We start from the raw sequence: 22,417 nt of genomic DNA on the forward strand, positions 1-22,417 counted from the left end.
TGATGTCCCATATGTTTTTTGAATCAAATGTATTGATTGATGGCTGTGTTACAACACATTCCAGAGGCAAAGTAACTGAAGTTCTTGTTAACAGAACCCTTGATTGGAGTGAAGGGATACTGAGTGACCAGAGTTTATGTATCTATCTATATATATATATATATAGAGAGAGAGAGAGACAGCTATATCTATATATATCTATATGTATTTATATATATATATATATCTATATGTATTTATATATATATATATATCTATATATATATCAGGTTTATTTTGGAGCAGTTTGGTTGCAATGGGAGAAAGGTATGTAGCTGTTTTGGTTATTATCTATAGAAATAGAACAATATGAAAGTATAAAGATATCACTTAGGAGAATATATAGGGAAAAGAATGAAAGAGAAAGAAGGTAGATGAGTGCATAGTAGAGATGAAAGATACCACTAAGATAGAAAAGATACCAGCATAGTACCATAGTAGAGATGAAAGATACCAACAAGACTTGGTTGTTGCCATTTTAGATGTTTGTTGGTCAAAGTGATGGTCACAGTCTTGATCCATCAAGGGCTGGGGAAATCCACAAAACAGAGAGTTCAGTGGGTTCATACATGTTTAGGTTTTGGTGGGAATGCCCTGGTATCTCCCCTGGGGGGAGTTCTACAGTGTCTGTTAGCACTGTGGATCATGCACAGTCCTTTGGTGGGAGGCCCCAGAAATGAGTCTGGGGGCACATCAGGATTGGTGGTGGTCACAGACTCTCTCTGTCCCATAACTTAGGGTGATTTTGAGCAGTGATATGAGTATGAGCACTTGCTTTCTCTCCCACAGTTTGCCAGAGAATTTTTGTCTGGATGCATTAACTAGATCTTCACCTCTGACAGGTCTGGAATCAGTACCTTCCTGTCACAAATTCCTCCCTTCTGTGCTTATCTCGAGTTCCTGCTGTGGTGGCTTATAGCAAGTTCTGTCTGTGGCTTTGACAGTGTTTGAGACAGACAGCTGTGTGCTTTAACTCTTTAGAGGGTATCAAAACTTCCAAACATTATTTGAACTCTCCTGGGATAAAGTACTCATGTGAACAGTATTCTGCTGTTTCTCATTACTGCTTTGCACTTACCTGCCCTCTTTCATCATGGGATAAGCTTAGCTCTTACTTGGGTTTTGAATGTTTTCATTTAACTGATTTGGCTTTTTTCACAGACCATGCTGGTGTGAAGGGCTACATAACAAAAGCTCATGAAGTTTTAAATTTTTATACTACAAGTGTCTAACTTAGAGGCTATTACATTCAGACTACCTGTTTTCCTTCAAGTTAAAGCTTAGTTCACTAAGCTAGAATTTATTCAGGGCTGGTGTATTTCTGATCTGTATTATATTATCTGTTAGAACTCACCTGCAAACATGTAGCATTTTTGTAACTTCAAACCTAGTTATATCAGTGTTAGGTGCATCTTTATATGGCAGAAATTTTGAAAGTGTTACTAGGGTTTAAAATGTTAGAAGGATTAACAAAGACCTTTCTTGAACCTAGAGTGATCTGCCTATTGATGCTTCTCTTTCATATGTGAAGGACAGGCAACATAGTCTGGGCACAGTAGGAGGTGAATTTAAGACTTTAAAGTCAGGGAATGCCCTGGTTTTGTTTGTGTTTTGTTGTTCTGATTTTTTTTTTTTACTTTTTTTTTTTAACCTTGTGAAAATTCAACATTAGAATCTACTACTTCTGACTTCAACAAGTAAATGGGATAACATTTAAATTAGTATGAAGTTGCCTCTTTCATGCTTAGAGCTATACCATTGGCTGTAGTGCTTGATAACACACAACTTACTGTCTTAAAAATATAAATCTGATTCAGAGCAGATTTCAGAAGCCAGAACTTATTTATGGACAAAAACCCAACCAAACTGGCAAAGAAACTTGGAAGTCGTTTTATTTGCATTTTTCTACCTCTGCAAGTTCATACTAAATTGCTTCTGTAATATATTACAAGTACAGTATTTAGATATTAGAGCATCTGAAGTACATACAGTATAAATGGATAAATACATGGATGCTGTATCCTAGGATTCTGAGGGTTATTTTATTTATAACAGTATGGCATTTCCCATGAAGCTACAAGGATATGTCATGTATCCAGCAAGTTGCTGGCATTAGTGCACTTGGATTAGATACACATTTGGGCCACGGTGGATGATAATGAGCTGCTGTGCACTGTGGGATATGTCTTGCATGGTCTGCCAAAGAGGTTTGCTATTATTCTTAAGTGCTATCAGTGCTAACAATAAATTGAGAGATGAGAGGTGGAAATCCTTTTTGCAGGCTTTCCTCAGTACCAAGGTCTGTCTCCCAATTCCTCACTTCCTAATTCAAGAGACATCTAATAATCTGTTATTCCACTTTAATGTTTCAAATTTTTATGACTCTGTTAAGAGTTGGACTGGACAGCTGTAATAGTTTTATTCACAAGTAGCTGCACCACATCCACTCTTTATACTATTATATATTATTGCCATTAATGCTATTTTAAAAGAACATATGGTTTGGATTCGGTAAAGTTTCCAGAATTGGACTCTAACCAGTAATGTCCTTCTTTGCTATAAGGCTGTAAGAAATGCCTCACAGGTTATAAAGTAATCCAAGAAATGGAATTGTACTGGAACAGTAGACCTTGTGGGATTTTTATTTTCCTAAAAAAATCAGAGATAATTCTGTCAGACTCTGAGAATTTATCCATCACAGTTCATGAATACTACCAAACACTATTTTTAGCAGTTAAGAAGTGAACATATCCATCTGGCCTGCAGAAAGAAGAAATTTCCTCTAAGCATGTTTTTGCTTCCAAGGCAAAAAATCTTGTCTCAGTGGGACAAGCAGATCCTGCCTGTGCTGTTGGCAGCATTTCAAAGGGAAATGTTGCTGATGAAGCTAGAAATCTCTGTGGATAATTGTAAAATCTTCACTGTAATGTAAAAGGGAGTCTCTCTTGCAAAACTGACCGTACAATTAAAAAAAAGCTTTTTAAAGAATGAAGAGGTCCTTTTCTATAGTAAATAAAAATGGTATAGTAAATGCTACTTATCAATCTCTTTTTTCAAGTTGATGCCTTGCATCGAAACACTGCTCTGCCCCACTGCATCCAAAAAGGGAACTAGGAGCAAAAGCGAGACAAAGAAGAAAATGGAAGCTGGAGGAAGGATGTGAGTGACCTCACATGAAATAGATGAACGAGGATGAAATGTTGCAAAGTGTTAGCTTTCAAAAAGCTGTATTTCAAACACTAACTGCTTCATGTCAAAGCTAAGTAGAGCACTCAACATCACAAAAATAACTGATGAATAAGAAAGAGGTGGTGGGAAATGTGCATCATTCCACTCCTTTCTTATCCTCCATGTCTGCATTTAATCCTCACGCAGAGGGTTTACTACTCTGCCAAGAAAAAGCATTGCCCTTGACTGCTTTTCAAAAAGAGCAAAAAGGAATGGCTTATTCAGTGTTACGTCCAGGTACACCCCATCTTCTTTCTGTGCTGCAGGGTCTGCTGGCTGATCTGTTCCATCACTGCCCAGTTTGAAAAAGGCTTTATTTATTACCTGCAAGGAAAAACATATGAGTAACTCTGGACTCATCAGAGCATGATCGTGATGAGACAAATGAGAGTCTGAGTAAATGATAAAGCACATTGTACTCCATAGATGTTAAAAAAAGCTCTTGGAGTACTTACCCATAATGTGCAAAAGCTGTATAAGTGCTTTTACACTGGGCTGGTCTGTAATCCTGTTACCCTTGTGTCATGGTTTGACCCAAGCCAGCAGCTAGGTACCACACAGCTGCTCAGTCTTTCCTCCCACAGCTTGCCAACAACTAAAACTCTTGTGTTATCACCATTATTCTCCTACTAAATCCAAAACATACACTGTATGTGATACTCAGTCCCCTGCTAAGCATGGCTCTAACTGCTTTGTTCTAGGTTAATTTATTCAGTTTAGGAGGCTGAAAACATTTCTTTTTTTTGAATGCCAGTGATATGTACTGTACCTTTCCAACTGTTATACTGGTGTTGCTTATCCTACTGAAATCTGCCCCCTTCCCCAGCAGTCCAGGCAGTTCCATATCTGCAAGAAGCTCCTGTAGATCAGAGATGCCTTCTAGAGTTAATGCTGGCAGTGTTAATTTAATTTCTCTGCAGAGAGAGGGAAAGAGAGGGGCAAGTGAGTTCACTGTGAAAGCATCACGGTTGGGCAGTCCTGGGGAATCAGCATGTGAAAATACCAACAGCTAGTGCTTGGTGCATGGGCACAAACACAGTGGGTGCCTGTTACTGTTTCCCAGTGTGAACTCACCCAGGGTCTGCTGCTAAACCCCGGATCATCCCCCTTCGTGGGTGGGATGCAAAGGGACTTGCTCGTTTCCGTGAAATACCCCCAGATAAAAAGCTGATCCCACCAAAGTGGAGCTCCTTGGAGGTGAGCCCCTGGCCCTGCAGGGGTTTCTCTTCGTGCTGGGTAGTAAAACCTCCCTGGCAGGATCCCAGCCCAGGTGAGCAGACAGGCCTGTGTGGCACACCCCAATCCATCCATCCATCCATCCATCCATCCATCCATCCATCCATCCATCCATCCATCCATCCCTGCTATGGGACAGTGCACACACCCCCTCCCTACCTTGGGGACAGCCACTGGAGCCAGGCTGAGGACTGCCAGGTCAGCTCTGCCTCCACGTGCTCCAGGTCGCTGCCATTGACGGGCTGCAGCAGCACCAGCAGCGCTGTCTTGCTGATGGGCACCTCCACCACGGAGAAAGTCCCACTGGCATCGGTTTTGTACTTGAATGTCCCCGTGAGAGACAACATAGGGACCAAGACCTTTGTGCTTGAGTCCACCCAGAACTCCTGAGGCTCTTTGAGTGGGAAGGCTTGCTTAACATTCACTGAAAAACAGATCAAGAAAGGAGAAATTGATTCTTCTCTTCCTTCCCTCCTCCCCTCTACCCCTTAGCTGGTCTTTTTAAGAACAACACTCTGTGCCTTAAAGAAGGCCTATGTGTATAAAATCACATTGAGCTAGTGCAATCATATGTCTCCCCCTTTTAATCTGCCTTCTGGCGGCATTCAAGCCCAGCACACAGGGACCACGACCATCAGGACTGTGACTAAAGCTGCTGTGTTTCTGTTGGCTTTGTGGCCTTCCTGGGGACAGGAGAGTGTCTCTGCTTGCTTGGTTGACTTTTTCCCCCCATGGTCCCCAGGGGCTCACAGGACTTGCAGAGGGTCTGCTTGGTTTCCTCTCTGTCCCTCATGTGCAGTGATGGCATGTTTGGAAGCACATCCATCAGGGCCAGCCCTTGCTGCAGGAGCACTCTCAGGCAGCCAGGTGGGTTCAGGAGAGGGAAGGCAAGGGCTGACCCTGATGGATGTGCTTCCAAACATGCAATGGGGAAGGTTGTAAGCAGAATACCGAAGTGTGGGTTGAGCCAAGGAGGTTAAAAAGGACAGATTCAAACACTAACTAGACCTAAAAATAAATTTCTTTCCCAGTTCACAACTATGAGAGGCCTTGCTCTCACCTTGGACTACTTCTGTGCAGCTTTGCATTTCAACATATTACCTTCTCCCTGCCATCAATCAATGCTGCTGCCCAGCTGGGCAGATGTGGAAGGGGCTGACAGCTGATCTGTGAGCCAGAGAGAGTTAATTGATAAGGTCTGTTTCTGAAAGGAATTTCACCAAGGCTGTTGGTATGGAGACTGAGAAGAGAAGGAGAAGAAGATAAGCAAGAAGAAACCTGCAGCTGGGAGAAGTATTTTTGGAAAAGTTTTGTGAAAGTTAGTTGAAAACAGTGGTGGAGACTGCTTTCCACCAATGAGCGTTATGTTGATCTATTCTAAACAATGAATAAAGTGTAAACTTTGTAGAGTGTATAAAAGGCAGCAAGCTGTTATAATAAACAGAAATTAGCCTTCTGAAGTGTACTGCATCCCTTTGTGTGTCATGTCCATCCCAACAGTGATATCTGGGGACACCAAACATGATCTGCAACTGGGCTGCAGGATGACATGCAGCCAGGGATAGAGGGGAGAGCAGCAGGAAAGCTGCTGGTCCAGACCTAACTGACTTTGACACCTGGAGTACAGGTGAGCTGCTGAGGACAAAGTGGGAAATAATTTATCAAGGGAAGAAAATATTGTCTTATCTACATGGAAAGCTTTGTCGAAAAGAAAAGGTATTGAGAGCTCTGACTATGCCCTTTGTAGTATGTTATTGTGGGCTAAGTCACAAGACTCTGAAACTGATGCAAGCACTGCCTTTAGTGTCAGAGCTTGGAAAGACATTGGAAAAAGACTATGGGATATGATATCCAAAGGGGACAAGTCAGTTGCAGATTTAGCTGCTACTTGGAGACTGCTTTATGAACCTTCAAAAGACTGAAAAACAGAGCAGGATGAGAGGGAGCGGGAGGAAGACTCAGAGCAAGAAACTGAAGTTGATGGGTAAGAACAGGAAAGCAAAGTTCAGTCTGAGACTGTCCCTGGAGTAGAGCCTGCTGGAGCTGCTTCTGTGCAGGTTTCTCCGGGGTCTGTTGTTGCAGGAAACAAGCGACAAGCTGATAGCATCTCTCAGTATCTGTCCCTGAAAGACTGTGTCAAACCTGTGAATGCTTCTCCTGCACAGCAGCTGGCTAATCCAAGTGCTAAATCAAAATACATTTCTCCAGCACAGCAGCTGACTGAAACAACTTTACAGGAGAAACAAATTGAAGAGTGAGTTGAGCCGTCTGCCCCCCACTTCCCTCCGAACTGCACAAGCAAATGAGATCATTAACATTATATCCTCAGCTGCCTGACAGTAATAGTGAGGATATACCAAAATCTGAACTGGTGCATGGATCTGTTTGTGGCAAATCTAGTAATAAATCTAAGCCTGCTCCTCCTTGGACTTTGCCCCCCTGCCAAGTGACTGTGATTGCTCGACACCCTTTACAATTTTGGGAGCATGTTAAAAGGAAAGCAGCTGAAGTGGGGGATTGGGATTTGTTAGAAAAAATAGGTCCACCAAAAAATACCAGATATGCAGAGCATTGATATGAACATTGCTTGTAAGGAGCTTTCTTTTTCCTATTTTCAAAGCAGTCCCTAATTCAGGGCAAAATGATATTCATCAAGTTTTGCATGGAAAGTTGTACAAGACCTTTCAATAAAGGTGGCCAAACTTGGTAAAATTCCTTTCAGAAGTAGATCTTATCAATTAACTCTGGCTCACAGACCAGCTGTCAGCTCCTTCCACAGGCAGATAATTCTGTTTAGCACTAAAGAAACTACTACCCTCAGTGAAACTTGCCCCTGATGTTCTGCACTGAATTCTAAGTGGCAGGTCCTGCTTGGCAGCAAGTCTACAAATGTGAAGAAAACTGCATGCTAGTGAACACCACTTGAGACCACTGGAACATTAAGCTGTTGTTTTGTATGGATTTCTGTCACTTTGTCAATGCTATGGCTGCTTATAGAATCTCAGAGCTTATAAAATGTGTTTCAGAAAAAAAAAAATTTACTTTTTCCATTCTGCAGCCATAGGGACAGACATGGAGCATGACAGCATCAGCTGTCGTGGATGTCCCTTCACAACCAAAAGGCAAACAATGCTAAAGTCATCTTCTATCTTTATTAGAAGACAATTGCTTATGTAATTAATTTGTTCTTGAGCCAATTTTGTCCATCCCATGTGTGGGGACTGCAACATTTCAAATGCACCAGAGCTGACTCAGTGAGGCAGATCCTTGAACATGTGTTTCTAAGCTTATACAAATTACAAGTTTCCAATACAGAAGAAGAGGAAAAAATGGTTCTACTAAAGGAAAACTCTGCTTTTGTGACCGTGCCCAAGTCTGTAACACAATTACTTTTGTAGCATCATATCTGTGCTAGATCCTACAATGAAGAGAGACCTGATGCCTACAGCTTGCTGAGAGAATGACAGCACCCATGAAAGGCAAATTTTCAACCAATTTTGACATCCAACTGACACCCAATTTTGAGGTGCAAAGATGGAGGCACAAAAAGGTTTCCTGGGCACCACAACCCCACCTTTAGCAGTAGAGGCCCACTCAGGAACTTAGGGCAAGTTTTCTGAAATACAGTCCCAGGTAGGCAAGCTGTCTGAAGTGTGCAGTCTTTGGTATTGCATCCAGTCAAGAGGATCTAGGAAAGCAGCTACACTCAGAAGAGAAGGCTCAGTTGTAGAGCAGGGGGATTTCTGGGACAGCAGCATGGAGTGACCCTAGGCAACAAAGGGATTGCCTCATTTCTTCTAGGTTTGTATAAGCTGCCCTGCTTCCATAACTGATGACATTTGGTTGCTTTCTGAGCAAGATTTTGCCTCCAGACTTCTGTGTTTAATAGTCACTAGAGGAGTCATGTCCACTGTATTTTTTAGCCTTTTTTCTATCTGTACCTCTGGCCTGCTACTCCCAGCCCCTTTGGCTTTCTTTAAAGCTACACCCTGATCAGTCTTGCTGGAGGCCCCTCATGACTTTTAGTTCCTTTGCAGCCAGAAATGCTGTGCAATTCTTTCTCATGCACCTTTCCTAATCCTTAATTTCCTGGACAAGGAAAATTTCTTGGAGGCCATCTCCCTCCTCCTCACTTCCCATTGCCCTTGCTGGCTCATGGCAGGGTGCAGGCAGTGCACAGTAGTGGGGAGCAGAGGTCCAGCCTTTCATCTCAGCCCTTCCCTTTCCCCAGTGGCCATGTGTGACCTTGCTTCCCTCCAGGAGCAGGGTTACTGCCCGTCCTTCCCAGTCCCGTTCCCAAAACGCACGGTGCTGCCTCATACCTGCCAAGCAGACATCCACCACAAACAGCAGCTCGGAGGATGGGTCGATGTCTGCCAGCACCAGCTTGCTCTGGCCCTCGCTCTTGGCCTCCACAAAGGCGTTTATTTGCTTGGCTGCCTCGCCGGGGTTTGTAAAGTCAACAGCTCGGGCGTAGAATGCATCAGCACTGGGGAGCAAGTGCTCCATGAACAGCTGGAAGAGGGCTATGCCAGGGGCAGAGAACAGGCTCAGTGTCTTGGAAAAGAGCAGCTCCTCGTCTCCGCTCTTCACAAGCCTTTCGATCGTCCTCAGGCTGGAAAGGAAATTCTTTCCCACTGCCGTGGAAGTGCAGTCAAGGTTCCCAGAGGGGGGAACAAATCCCAGCAAACCCTGCAAGTCGAGTGCAGTCTGGTTGGAGGCCCCCAGGTAGAATGACACCAGGGAGCTGTAGAGGCTGGTAGGGGACAGGAGCACGTTCTGGCCCCTGTGTGCTTTCTGCAGCGCGCTGTAGAGCCGCATGCCCACGACGTACACCAAGCCGCTCAGGTAGCCCCGCTCCTCCTTGCCCCAGGTGTTGAGGCTTGGGGCTTCCAACCTGCTCTTGTCATCCACGTCACCTTCGTATTCAGGTGTGGCTTGGGACTCAATGGAGACAGGGACAATAGTCTTCCCCTCCTGAACCAATCTTTCCAGCTTGTCACAGTCAGTCTCATTGAAACTGTACAAAGAGAAAGGGTGGACGTAGACCCGGTCACAAGCCACCAGGGTAAGGCAAGCCACCAAGCAGAGAAGATGTGCTAGCAGATTCATGCTGGAAAATTGCCTCCACAGTGTCTGCTGGGAGAAAAGGAGACTGGTCAGTCTGATTCAAGAACAGTTTCTCATAATCACAGGATGAAGTGCTAGTGCTGTGTTGGAGTTGCAAAGGTGGGAATTTCAGTATTTAGTGGTGTTTGGTCTGACTCTGCCCCCAGAAAGCCCAGGATGAGACAGACACCGGTTTCAATGGCAGCAGGTGGGAAATGATAAGCACAGATGTGACTCCATTATCTACCTCAGTACCAAAAGGATTTAGCATGGGAAGGGCTGTGGATGCTGGCTAACTAGAACATGCTACTCCTGCAAAACCTTGTGTTGCAACAGATGCAACAACATTTTTTCCTGGAACCTGGTCAGAGCCATCTCTGCAAACTGCTGCACTGAGCCTTGCTGACACACGGACGGGCTGAGCAATGTGCCTGCTGTTATGCAGGAAGTGGGTTTGGAAACCAGTTCTCTTAAGGTCCAAACACAGATTGGTCCTGCTTTGTGTGTCCAGTCAGCAAAATACTTGGCACTAGCAGAGTTTTCATAGCCCAGTGCAAACATTCATTCTAGCTTCTAGGCCAACACACTCCAGGCTCCCTTATACAAGCGTGCTCACACTGAAACCATTTTCATTGCACCTTCTATGTCTGAATACAGAGAGGGGTAGGCTGAGTTCTACTCAGTTGTGCAGGCAATCTTCTTCCAAGGTAAAAGACCACCTGCTGCTCTTGTTTTTCCTGACAAGAAGCAGAGAATTTTACTACATGTGGTGTTTAAGCACAAAGGACATAATGCATATTGGGAATGTCATGGACACACACACACTGACAAATTATACCCACTGATAAATTTTGTATTTTTAGAATTCCCTCTTTTCCTATATCAGACTTTTTGAAAACTAATTGCTCTGCTGTACCTTTCACAGATTTCTATTTCATGACTTTTAATCTGTGTATTTGAAATCCAAATTGGAATATGTTGAAAATTATGTATCTGTAACACATATCATCAGCCAAAATGCTGTCAGAGCTGTACTTTTATTCCACTAGTAATTTCTTGTTTATTGTAACTTTGTTCACCCTCTTTTGCCCATTTCAAGTTCTGTAGAGCCCATTGGATGGGCAAAATTATATTAATCTTGCCAGTACCCAAGCCCTGCTCTCTGCTTTCTTTCTCCAAGGCTTTTTGAGTCACACCAGTCTGTCAGGTATTGTAATTCTGGTAGCCTGAGCCTTTTGAGAGGACACAGAGCAATACTGTCCCACCAACACTTTACACAGGATAGAAGCGCTCATGTTTAAATCCATCTATTCAAGACCTGGCCCTTTCCCAGCCTAATTTACAATGCATAACCATGTTCTTTCCCCTGAGGGGTCCCCAAGTATTTAATGCCTAATAATATCCCAGTTTGCAGTACCCCACTCTCTTGCACATACAAAAACTGAGATGTGAGACACTTGGTAACTAGACATACCTTGCTAAGTATGTCTGCCTGCTGACATGGATATCTACATTCCCAGGCTGTAGGCTTCTATCTAACAGCTGGGTTTGCAAATGGAATTTCTGTTGCTGTGATGGTCACTCAGGATGTCTAAATGTCTTCCTACTGAAATGCCTGTGGGTCAAGCCTGAAACTATTTGCTCCCCAAAGGTATGCAGGGGAGGACCTGCTGTATATCTCTGTCCTTGTGCCTTCACCCAGGGATTGTTATTCCCCATTAACTCCCAGCTCATCCTCTAAATTACTGTATGGGCAGCACAGTCGTGCTGCTGTCCTGGCCCCTCTTCACCTCCCCCAACACTGGCAGCATGTCACACACATGATTAATTGCTTATGACTAGTTAAAAAATTATCTTGGGAGGTGCTTTCCCAACTTCACTTTCCCAGTTAGCCCAGCTGCCGTGTTAGTGGATTTCTAGACTACTCAACACATTTTTCACATTGGGATGCTCAGGAAAATGAACCCCAAAGCCACAAATTAGAAGGAATGCCCTTCCCACAGCGTTCTCTCCATCATGCAATTCTTTTGAGGCATTAGTTGATCTCTGCTGAGAGCAGGGAGGGTGACCCTGTGCCATAAGGCACCATTGGCACCCAGTGGTCACTTGTCCCTGGCTGCTTTTGCCCCACGAGCAGAAGCAATGGGAGCAGCTCTCGCTGCCAAGCACTTACCCCGAGCCCCATCTGCGGAAAGCCAGCGTGGTTTATTTGGCTAAAGAGAGCCCCGAGCCCTTCGGGAAAGCACCAAGGCCTGAGCTGAAAGAGCAGCAGCCAAAGCAAGTGCAGCGAGAGCGCTTTCTCGCCTCTGTCCCGGGTGTGTCGCCCCTCTGTCGCTGCTGTCCCTCGGGCGAGCTCCCACCACACCTGTGCCCCCGGGAGGTGGGGCTGAGCCGGGGCTCTGCCCTTCCATTGCGCAAAGCTGCTTTATTTACATCGCAGAGAAGGCACCCCGGGCCAGGCAGCGCCCGATGAAACCTGAGCCCGGCTTAGCCCAGCTGCGCAGAAAGCTCCAGGGATGCGCACACAACCTTTAGCCAGACGCAGCACACCTGTGTCGCCTGCAGTTACACATTTACCAAAGCACACACAGGCGCTTTACTATCCGCAAGAAATGGTTACAGGAGCTGAGAACACCCCATTTTGTGCCAGGCTGAAAGCAGTGCAGATTTCTTTGTACTTATATTTGTTGTACGGTTAGATCAGATTTTTGTCTTCACAGATAAATTGCCTTTAATCTCTACCTTGCAGCCTGGAGACTCACCAGTGTGTGAGACACGTATGCTACTGCAGAATAAAGTGATTAAACTCTCCATTTTTACCCCTTCTTTCCCTCTTGAACTGTTCAGAATGTCAAGGCTTTGTTCTTTCTCCTCTTGAACAAAACGTGTTGAAATGGAGATGAAAGCCAGATAGGTGAGATTGCCAGAGCTGGATCACAAAGACTTCATCCCTCCCAGTCTCAGCCCCCCAAGTCCTGTTTGAGAAAAGGGGTTGGGATTTGCAGATCTTTCTGCTGCTTTTAAAACAGTCTTTCAATTTTGGTGTGCCCCTTCTCCCTATTTAAGCACACAAACAGTGAATCAAACTAGGGATAATGCAATTGGTTAGACTGGGTCTTGTTCAGTGCCCTTTATCCTTAGTAATTAAAATCCCATGGTTCTAACGGGAGTAGGGCTGATTTATCATCTGTGCTTTGATTTCAGAGGGCCAGTCAGGCATGATTTGTACTGCACTGCCCAGCTCCATGTTGGGTTCAAGGAGGGAGCTGAGAGAGGGGGATGTTCTCAGTGCAGCTGGAGCTGGTGGAGATAAAGGTGGAGACAGGGACAGCTGAGTCCTGCCAACCCAAGGGCTGTGTGCCAGGTGCCTAATGCCAGAGATAAGAAATTTCTGTCTCTGACACAAGTCCTGCTTTTCATTTAAACAATCTGATTACCCTCACTCTAATGAGGTCCAAAAGTGGTTCTGAGCCCAGGCTTGTATAACATGCTATCATGCCCTGAAGAATTAAACAAACAGCTCAAAATAGTCAAAGTGTTTTGTCCTTTTGCTGCCTGAGCATCTCAGCTGAGGAAGCATCTGCCCACAGAACAATCCCTCAGCATTTGTACCATCTCCAGACAGCTTTAAAATGCTTCTAGCTGAGCGAAGAATACAGGCAAAGGGAGAAGGATGAAAAATGACAAATGCATATTGCTTAGGTAAATGCTAAGAAATCAGATTAGGTTTCAGGTTGCAATCCCCCTTCTTTCCCCTCTACCCTGGACACTCCTTCCCACAGGCAGACCAGGGGAGCCAGCTGGCCCTTTGGAGGCCAGTGGAGCTGTGGGTGGTACATGAGCACAAATCTCTGTCTCCTGCACCACCACCCATGTGGGTCCACCTGAGGCACTAGGCAGGCACCAGCAGGGCACACAAATGGCCAGACCTCAATGAGCTATGAGCTATAGCTGGTCTGCTGCATCCCCCCAGATGAGGCTTGAACACAGGTAAAAAGAAATTATTCCATCCCAGTACTCAATGTATTGAGGACACACCAATGAAGGCTGTTTCATGGAAGGGCACCTTGTATTCCATAAAACTCTGAGAAGTATCCTTGTTAAAAAGAATTACTGGCCTTGGCTAATAAGCTACAAGTGATGCAAATAATATATAGTACAGCCATCAGACTTCATGTTTGCTGTGGCCAATAAACACTGAATGGGGAAATCACAAACCCCTCACCACTGCACTTTTTTCCTTAAATCATTATCCCTTTGTTCTGTAGCATCCAGACAATGTTGTTGTTTGGCTCTCTCCTGCTTCCAGCTCCCCTGAAGGTCATGACCAAGCCATGCTGCAGCTGTTGATCTCCTTTTGCTGTTAAGTACCATCCCTGGCTGCCCTGAAGAAGAGGAGGAGCAGGAGTCACCTGAACAACAAATCTAGCATGCTCATAGACTTCAGTTCAGTTGAATATTCTCAGGGTTTTCAGCCAAGTTGTTCCTTGGGTGTCTTTTGGTGTTTGTACACTCAGTTCTATAGTTTTCTGACAATAAAAATATGTCCAGTGTCCTTGAGGAACACAGAAATCTATCTTTTGCCCCCACCCTTGCCCCCACATCAGTAAAGTAATCAAGTTAAAATTTTTTTCTCCAGAAAAAGAAGTTTCACCAGGTAATGTTCAATGTCTGTTTCCACCACAGTCCTCCTCCTGCTCTGAGCCACTGGGAATTTGGCTGGCCCCAGTAATGAGGGAGAACCTTTGATTTCACCTTGTGCTCATGCACTACTACAAAGCTCAGACACAGCTCCCCCACCATTTGCCAGTCACTTGTGCTCATTCAATTAATATTCCCCTATTAAGATGCATCACACACCAGCTCACTTCTTAGATCTTTGTCTTTTATCTTCTAATAGCTTCTTCTAAAGGAGAAGGTTTCAGATTATGAAGAACATATCCTGCCACACCTGCAACATATTTTATCCTAGTAGTACTTAACTACAGTTAGTCTTTCATTTTATTTCTGAGACATTTTTAAGCAGGAGTGCATGAGCATTATTCCAATTACTATATGTGGACTCTGTTGTCAGGCTTTTTGTGTTGGGTTGCCATGGTTTTAGGAATGAGAGTGTGCTTAAAGATAGAGCTTCAACTTTAGAAAGCAGAGTCTCTATGCTGCCCTCCAGCCCTGGTGTCCAAGGATTTTGTCCCCTAAAGAGAGCTGTGCCAGAGAACTTGCACAGGGCCACATTTGGGCAAAAATCTTACTGGCAACAAGGAACCCAATGAGGTGAAAGCAAGGCTGTTCTACAAGCATCCCCTATCCAAAACAAGCTGGTGGCCCACACACATTTTCTAATGAACCTGTCCCTGCAACAGCCACAGTAAAGATACAAAGAAAGACAGACCTCTCAAACCTGTTCTTCAGCGGTGTGTGCTCTCCCTTGGCCCCACTCTCCGATTTTGGAGGGGTACTGGGCTCCCCCTTTTATACCCACTCTTGCATAAGCCAGGCCCACCCTCCTCCCCCCCACTGCTGCCCTCATTTCTCTTCAAAACCTGCCTCTGTTTTTCCTGCTTGTTATTCATGGGAGCTGCTGAGAGGGAGCAAGGAGGGGTGGAAAAACACTGGTGCTGCGTTATGGGTTTCCTTGCAGCCATCCCAGGGATCAGATCTCCTGCTCAGCCTCCCTGTTCTGACATGCTAAATGAAGCACCCCCCTGCCCCATGAAAAACTTCTCAAAAAGGCTTCTGAAATTTTAACCCTGGCAGAGGAGCACTAACCCTCCAGACAGCAGCATGTAATTCAGCCTCAAATGGGAAAATGTTTTTGTCCAAGCCAGAATGCTGACCAAGGACCAGGCAGCTATTCTTTTGCCGAAGAACATTGAGTCTCCACTTTGCCAAAAAGTGTTTTCATTGATCTGAATTGTTCTGAGAGAAGCTGTATAAAATTCAGCACTTTGTGTGGAGACAATAGTAAATATTTTATTCTGTTTCGTTCCGTTTGTTTTCCAGCTTTCCCAAATTTTGCTCTGAGATCTGAATTCAAAAGGAGCAGATGTACTCCTGTGATGATGCTCGTGTCTTCTGTGAGGTGGCAGACCTGGAGGAGGGAAAATAAATTACTCTGTTCACAGGCTTAGACCACAGACCTTCCACATGACTTCCTAACTTGAGTTGGCACGTGTGGCATACATAGATTATGAATTAATATATGGGTAGTTTAGACATAATAGCATGTACATGGCACATATAATTCATTACTAAATTAGAGGGTTTATTTTATTAAGCCTAAAAGTATCTTGAGTGAGAAATGGCCACAAACAGTTTGTTTATACAGCCTGTGAGTTGACATTGGTAATTGTGAACCTCTACATCCCATCAACATTCACAATGTTCTCTCTCTCATCTCTTTTAGTAAGAGAACACAGCCTGGAGTCTTAACAAGTCTCCAAACAGAGAGGGCAAACAGGCCTTGGGAAAATGACAGGAAGGAAAGGCAAAAAAGAATGTATATGTGGAAGGATCTGACAAAAGGAAGGTTGGGGACTATTGCCTCATCAGCTGCTGCAGTGGTCACCCCAGCTGTGGCAGTCAGTCGTAAGGATGGAATGGAAGAATGATTGTTTGTGAGATGTCCAGGAAAAAAGCTTTGTAGAGCAGCAGAGACCAAGACATTTCATTTTGGAAGAGAATCCACTAGTATGGGAAGTATAAACATAAAGTGGTGAAGGTGGACAGAAAGTCTCTTTTGTAATATTACCAGAATCAGTGCATTCCCACCCAGCAAAATGATCAGGCAACAAAGGTAAAGGAAGAACCCTCTTGCATGCTTGGACTGCAGGAGACACTGCCACAGGATGCTGCAGAGACCAAAGGTCTTGGCAGAAAAAGAGATTAAATGAAACAGCCAAGGCCATTGGCCATTGGCCTCTGCAGAACATGATGGTCCAGGTGTGGTTGCTAACTCGGGAAATCCCCAGACAGCTGTCATGAATCTTGCCTGTTCCAGCATCTCTCATGCTTCTCTCCAAGGCATTGTCTTCAACTTGCTGTGGAAATAAGCTGAGGCCAGCTTCTGCTGGCTCATTTTGGAGCAAGGCTGGAAACACTCTTTGAGTAGTGCTATACTAATGAAACACCACACTCTGCAAACCCAGCCCTCAGCCTCAGCAGTGCTCCTGTGCAAAGAACATTTAGGAGCAAGCTGCTATCTCTTCAAAATCAACATAAACCCTGGAAAATATGAACAATTTTCAAAAACTGTGGGTAGGCTCTTCATATTAATTATCTGTTTCAGTTTTTTTCTTATTTAATCAGGGTACATGTACAAACTGTGGCAGAGTTACTGCATTGGGGTCCAAAATGTGTTTCTGTCTCCTGCCAGACCTATGGGCTCTGCTCTAACTTCAGCTGCACACAGAGCATTTGGTGACTTCTTCCAGTGTGAATAAGTAGGAAAGGAATATCACTCTGGCAAGTTTCTACACTTTAGTAAAACAATTTTCCTCCTGTTCTGTGAGAATTATGGCAAGCTGCCATGGGCCTGATTTTACTTGTTTATTTTTGCTGTCTCTGGGGTGGGGAAAGGCAGTGCAAAGTAATATTTTTATAGCTGTTTTAATAAAACAGGAATAGGTTTGCATGTAGTTTTCCCAGTGTTTTCTGTGCATGCCTGACCTCTGCCCATGCTGGCTGGAACCACTTTTCTCTGAAAGCTTCTGGTGAGCATGAGGGATGTACTCAGCTTGCTCAATTTTCTGTGTAAAGAGGATTGCAAAAATGCTTTTCAATAATAACATTCAAAGTGCAGATGATGAAAGAGAGGGATTATCCTGCTCTTCTGCCATGGGTTCTCACAGCAAGGAGCAATGGAAAACTTGGTGACTTGGTTCCCATAAATGCCAAGGATCACGTGTGCCATTCCTGGGGTGGAGGGAAGCAGCATGTGTGCCTGGATGATGCCAAAATGCACAGGATGGGTGGGCAGCCTGGGAGCTGGCTGAGGTGGAAGGGCTGCTGTGGCACAGTGCTCCCTCCCCTGGCTGAGCCAGCTGCCTGGCCTGCCCTCGCCCCGGCAGTGCCACGAATCCTCCCTGCTGGAGGAGGGAGCATCTCCATCTTGCTGTCTCCTTCAGCTCCTCAACAAGCTTGCATTAACACTAGTGCATATTCCAGCCTAAAATTACACTTGGTTTGTCACAGCTTCTGTTTGCAGCCCCTGAGGGTGAAGATTGCTTTGAATTTTCGTAGCCCTATTTTTTATCTGTCCCAGTGGAAGAAGCAGTTTTTAAGAGCATTTTAAGAATTATCTGTGCCCAGCCTACACATGCACACAGAGGCATGGCTGTGGGCCCACTGTGTGCGTGGGCAGAGGAAACCTCCCTCCCTGAGGATCTCAAAATTCTCTGCAGTCTAACAGTTACATCAGCAACACATAATTGATATGGTCCTTTCCTGTGGCACAAGCTGTGCCTGGGAGGAGCAAGAGACAGACCCAGACTGAGGCAGCCAGGACAGAGCAGCCTGTCCTGAGGGTGGAAGTGGACACAAAGAGGTGACATGCATCACCTTCAGTCGTGGAACACGTTGGCAACATCTCAAGGACAAACAGCCAGGTTACTCTAGGCCCAGCCCAGTGTGTTTACCTTTTGCATCACACTCTATCTTCGTACAGTCCCATGGATAAGGCACAGCAGCAGGGACGGCAGCACCAGCACAGCAAGAGCCCTGAAAGGGCTGGTGCCAGCTTTGTCATCAGAACCCTGGCAGATGCCTCTGTGTCAGGGAGGCATTTTGCACTGTCCCAATATTTGCCAGCTGAGTCAGCCATGGAAATCTTCAAGCTATTACCAAGGTTGAGCAAGGGAAGCAGCCAGGTGACCACTGTCTGGGAAATGCCACAATATTCAGCTCCAAAAGCCTCCCCCACCAAACATCTGGCTGCCCTCAGTACTGCTGCAATAAGCTCAGTAGAGGTTTACTCCCTGGGGATCTCCTAAGTGATACCTCAGGTGGCTGATCTTTTCTGGCACCACTGAGATTTTTGAGATTCTGTAATTTTTGTACCCCAGCCAAACTGTCCACAGGGCACTATGCACAAATGCTGTCTCCTAGCCTGGAAATTCAAAGCATAGCTGTAGAAAGACCTCTGTACAAACTCAGGTTCCCCTTTATCTTTTCCCAAGTCTCTCAATACACCTCCACCCCTCCTCCTGCTCCTCTGCCTGGGTGGAGCAAATAGTTGCAACCAGCAGGACTCCACTATTTTGGGCACTGTTTGGTGTTCCTCTGAGCAGACTGTCTGTGGAGGTCTCCTGCCTCACTCGAGGAGTGTTTTCAATCATGTGCAGCTTGTGCAGCTCATTAGTGAGGAATAGACTGGCTCCTTCCTCACTGCAGGCATTACGGGACTCTTCCATCTTCTGGAGCCGCAGCTGCTCCCACTCAGCCGGCAACAGGGGCAAAACTGCAACTCTCCTGGGACAGCAGCAAGTTCCAGTGCTCCAAACACAACCTACAGACCCTTTGGCCACCTGGGATAAGGGCTGGGCTTCCAGCTGGGCGGGGTGCACAATAAGGGGGTTTGGCTCCGCTGGACTGGTTCGGATCCTGCCGGAAAGCAGAGACTGAGCCGGGCAGCATCTCCCTGCGCGGGGTGATGGGCACACCCAGCCCTCCTTCGGCACCGGCTCCACGCAGGATTGGGAACCGTGGGGAGGTGCTGGCAGGCGCCGAGTGTGCGGGGCTGGGAGAGCAGCGCGCATCCCGGCGTTTATCCCGCGCTCATCCCTTCTTCCCTGCTTCCCTTCCCCGGTTCCCTGGCCGAAGCTGCCGCCCTGCGGAGGCTCCGCCGCATCGCTGCTCCCTGTCCCGGCCAGCAGCGTCTGGAAATGCCATTACCTTATATCCTTTTTTTTTTTTTTTTTTTTTTGGATCAGGATATAATGAAAGATCTCATGACTTAAAGTTTCTGGGGTTTCAATAGCGTGGCAAAAGTCAGAACTTCCTGCTCTTTTGTTTTTGCTGGATGATTTTTAAGCAAAGGCTTAAATGCTGTAGTTTTGTGTTCAATTTTATTTTTACTTTGCTTTATTTTTCAGCCTTTTCTGTTTTAAGTGTAAAAACATGAAACAACAATTTAGCTTGCTGCTTGAGGGATAAATCAAAAGAACCATATTATTGAGCCCAGAATATTCATGATGAAAAAAGGATTAAGGTTGCCTTCTGGCAACATACCCTGATGAAAGTCTTTGAAAACCATAACTCCTCTCATTAAAAAAAAAAAAAAAAAAAAAAAAATCAATGAGTGCTCTTGAAGGTATTCTATCACTCCCAGGAAAAGCTGAGCTCCCTTAGGGACTGCCTCTGACTCAGGGAGCTGAAGACATACTGCAACTTGGCTCCTCTCCCATACTGCCTCTTGGTGTTTCACAGTCTTAAGAAAAGGAATAAAAATAATCTTAAAAGCCCTCTTTTGTTTGTAAAACTGCTGCTCACCCGAAGTGATGAATTAATGCAGCATTGTGTGCTTAGCTCTGACAAAAGCCTGGAACAACAGCTCAGAAAGCTGCACTGTTTGGCTGGGTAAAGCACTTAGATGGCTGTCTAATGATGATATTTCTGCTGCCAGCACAGATAATGTTGTCCTTATTTACCCAAGCACACAAAAAAGATGTTTCACATTTCTGGGTGTATAAAAGGGGTGGTAGAGAGAGGCAATAAGGGGACAGGCAGAGCAGAGCTCCTGGCACTGCAGTGCTGTCAGCATCAGGGTAATCACCTATTGCTTCTGCACAGCACAATTAAAGCAACCAGACTTCTTACACTCACTGTTATTTTAGGATCCTACCTTGAACGAGATTTTGATATCCCACAATTCCTCCAAGGTATTTTTCCCCCCTCAATCAGCAAGATTTTCAATTTTTCTTTTTCTTAAAAACCCTTCTTTCGATTTTCTGTAGCCTTTTTCTCATTGCTCTCTAGCCTTTTCCACGAGGCTGTCCACAACATTTTGTAGGGCTGTCCAGTCCTCAGGCTGTCTTGCAGAACCCCTAAAGCTGTCCTTGCTTACACTCCTTCCATCTGCTTTACTTCTGACTGGAAATGAGGGAAGAGAAGGATACTTCAGCCCCTCTGTAGCAAGCCATGTCTTCTCCAGGTAAAGTATTACTTTACTGCCAGAAGACAACACAAAATTCCTTAAAAAACCAGCCCCAAGTTGGGCTCAATTTTATCTGGTCTCAGCTGTTGTTGGAGCAATAGAAGATGTCCCCAGCTGGCAAAGATGTGTGCAGGAGCATGTGCAAAGCCTGCCAGGCTGCAAGCCACTGGGCAAAAGTCCATGCACTGCATTGAGCCAAAGTAATGGAAAGTATCAGAAACAGCGTGGTTTCATGTGACTGTGACTGTGGCATTTGGATTCAAATCAAGGCAAGTTTCAGAGGGTGCCAAGCAGTATGAAATGAGACTAATCTCAGAGACAGAACAAAGATGTTTTATATAATTTCGTACAAATTCAGGGCAGGAAGGGCAGAGACCTGCTGTTTCACACATGGTACCTCAGTCCACATAGCATCTCCCCTTAAATCTTTGCAAATATAAGAAGAACAATAAAAGTACCAAGACAAAACCTGTCATTTTTCTCAAACACCTGGAGAAAGAGCACAAAAATTAAATATTCTACTCTAAACCAGTTCCTTAGAGAAGGCCAGATGACAATGAAGGGGCTTAGCCAGCAGGCAGCAAGCACTGGAGGGGTCTGTCAGGCCAAATGCTAAGAATAAACCCTCCAATGTTAGGGCAGGAGGTGTAATGACAGCAGGGTTGTGAAAGACTTAGTCAGGTTGCTGTCATCTGAATAACCAACTTTACATCCTGAATGACCAGAGTCTACCTGATGTTTATGGGGAAGGAATTACATAAGTGTGACTCAGAAAAAGCACATGCCAAATGCTGAACAGCAGGGGATGAAAGCCAGAGCTGTAGCATGATGCTAAGCAAGGAGGCCAAGAAGTGGAAACCAGAGTTTCCTGCATCAAGCCTTTATGTCACCTTCTGTCCCATGAATTATGCTGGAAAGTGAATAAGGGTCTCTTCTAGTCTAAAAGCTGTTCAAGCCATGGAAGACCAAATCAGACATTCTGCTTTCTTGAAGAAAATGAGAAGTCCAAGGAGGTGTGACCAACAGCAGACAGAAATCACACTGTTCCTGTTAGTAAGTGTGCCTGATACTCTGCTCTTGGCTCACCCTCTGCCAGAGCCACTGCTTCCTCTGCACAGTGCCCATCTGCCCCTGCTGGTGGTGCCGTGGGATGAGCAGGGTGGCTCGGCAGGAGGATGGTGCCTGTGGGCAGCTGCAATTGCACTGCTGTTCACACCCCCTGCGTGCTTTGTTCCCATCCCAAGGCAATGGATAAAACTCCTGATGTTTCAGAACAGGCATTTAATGGTGACACCTGGAAGAAAATGGTGTTCAGCTTTAACATATGTTGCCAGCCTGTGCATCACTCATGCTGTCATACTGTCACCTTGAAATCTTGCCTGGTCCTGTGGCTTGAAGAGAGATCTCTGCAGTCTGCAGGAGCCTAATGGTGACCAGAGCAGTCCCTCTAGGAATTAATTGCATTTGATCTGACAGCTCACAGGCTGGCAGGCACTCACTCACTCACTGCCTGCACAGACCAAGGACAGACCTGTGCCATACCCCTGCTGGGAGATGCCTGGTGGGCTGCAAACCCACAGCTCCTGAGAGTGGAATCCTGGAGGAAGGACTTTATTACTCAGTGCTACAAGAGTTTTGTGTTAATACTGTCTT

At 45.3% G+C, this 22,417-nt stretch overlaps 1 protein-coding gene across 4 annotated transcripts; it reads right to left on the reverse strand.

The window, feature by feature from the left end:
* Positions 1-1,906: 1,906 nt before the first annotated feature.
* Positions 1,907-12,071, reverse strand: AGT (angiotensinogen). Of its 4 annotated transcripts, none has more exons than XM_056487018.1 (5): positions 11,917-12,071; positions 8,826-9,642; positions 4,663-4,927; positions 4,037-4,181; positions 1,907-3,591 (listed from the first exon to the last, which is right to left on the reverse strand). In XM_056487018.1, the coding sequence occupies exons 2-5, from the start codon at positions 9,613-9,615 to the stop codon at positions 3,400-3,402; spliced, it is 1,392 nt and encodes a 463-aa protein (XP_056342993.1). In that variant the 5' UTR covers positions 9,616-9,642; positions 11,917-12,071; the 3' UTR covers positions 1,907-3,399. The 4 variants fall into 4 exon arrangements, with proteins under 4 accessions (XP_056342993.1, XP_056342990.1, XP_056342991.1 ...); XM_056487015.1 differs by having other exon boundaries at positions 11,786-11,995; XM_056487016.1 differs by having other exon boundaries at positions 8,826-9,639; positions 11,786-11,991.
* Positions 12,072-22,417: the final 10,346 nt, after the last annotated feature.

This window comes from Oenanthe melanoleuca, chromosome 3 (genome assembly GCF_029582105.1).
Source record: "Oenanthe melanoleuca isolate GR-GAL-2019-014 chromosome 3, OMel1.0, whole genome shotgun sequence".
Lineage (NCBI taxonomy): Eukaryota > Metazoa > Chordata > Aves > Passeriformes > Muscicapidae > Oenanthe > Oenanthe melanoleuca.

Coding starts and splice junctions, on each gene's coding strand:
- AGT (XM_056487015.1), bottom strand. Junction 4,182..4,662: donor CTCCAGTGGCTGTCCCCAAG/GTAGGGAGGGGG, acceptor CTCTCTCTGCAG/AGAAATTAAATTAACACTGC. Junction 3,592..4,036: donor CCAGTATAACAGTTGGAAAG/GTACAGTACATA, acceptor TTTTCCTTGCAG/GTAATAAATAAAGCCTTTTT.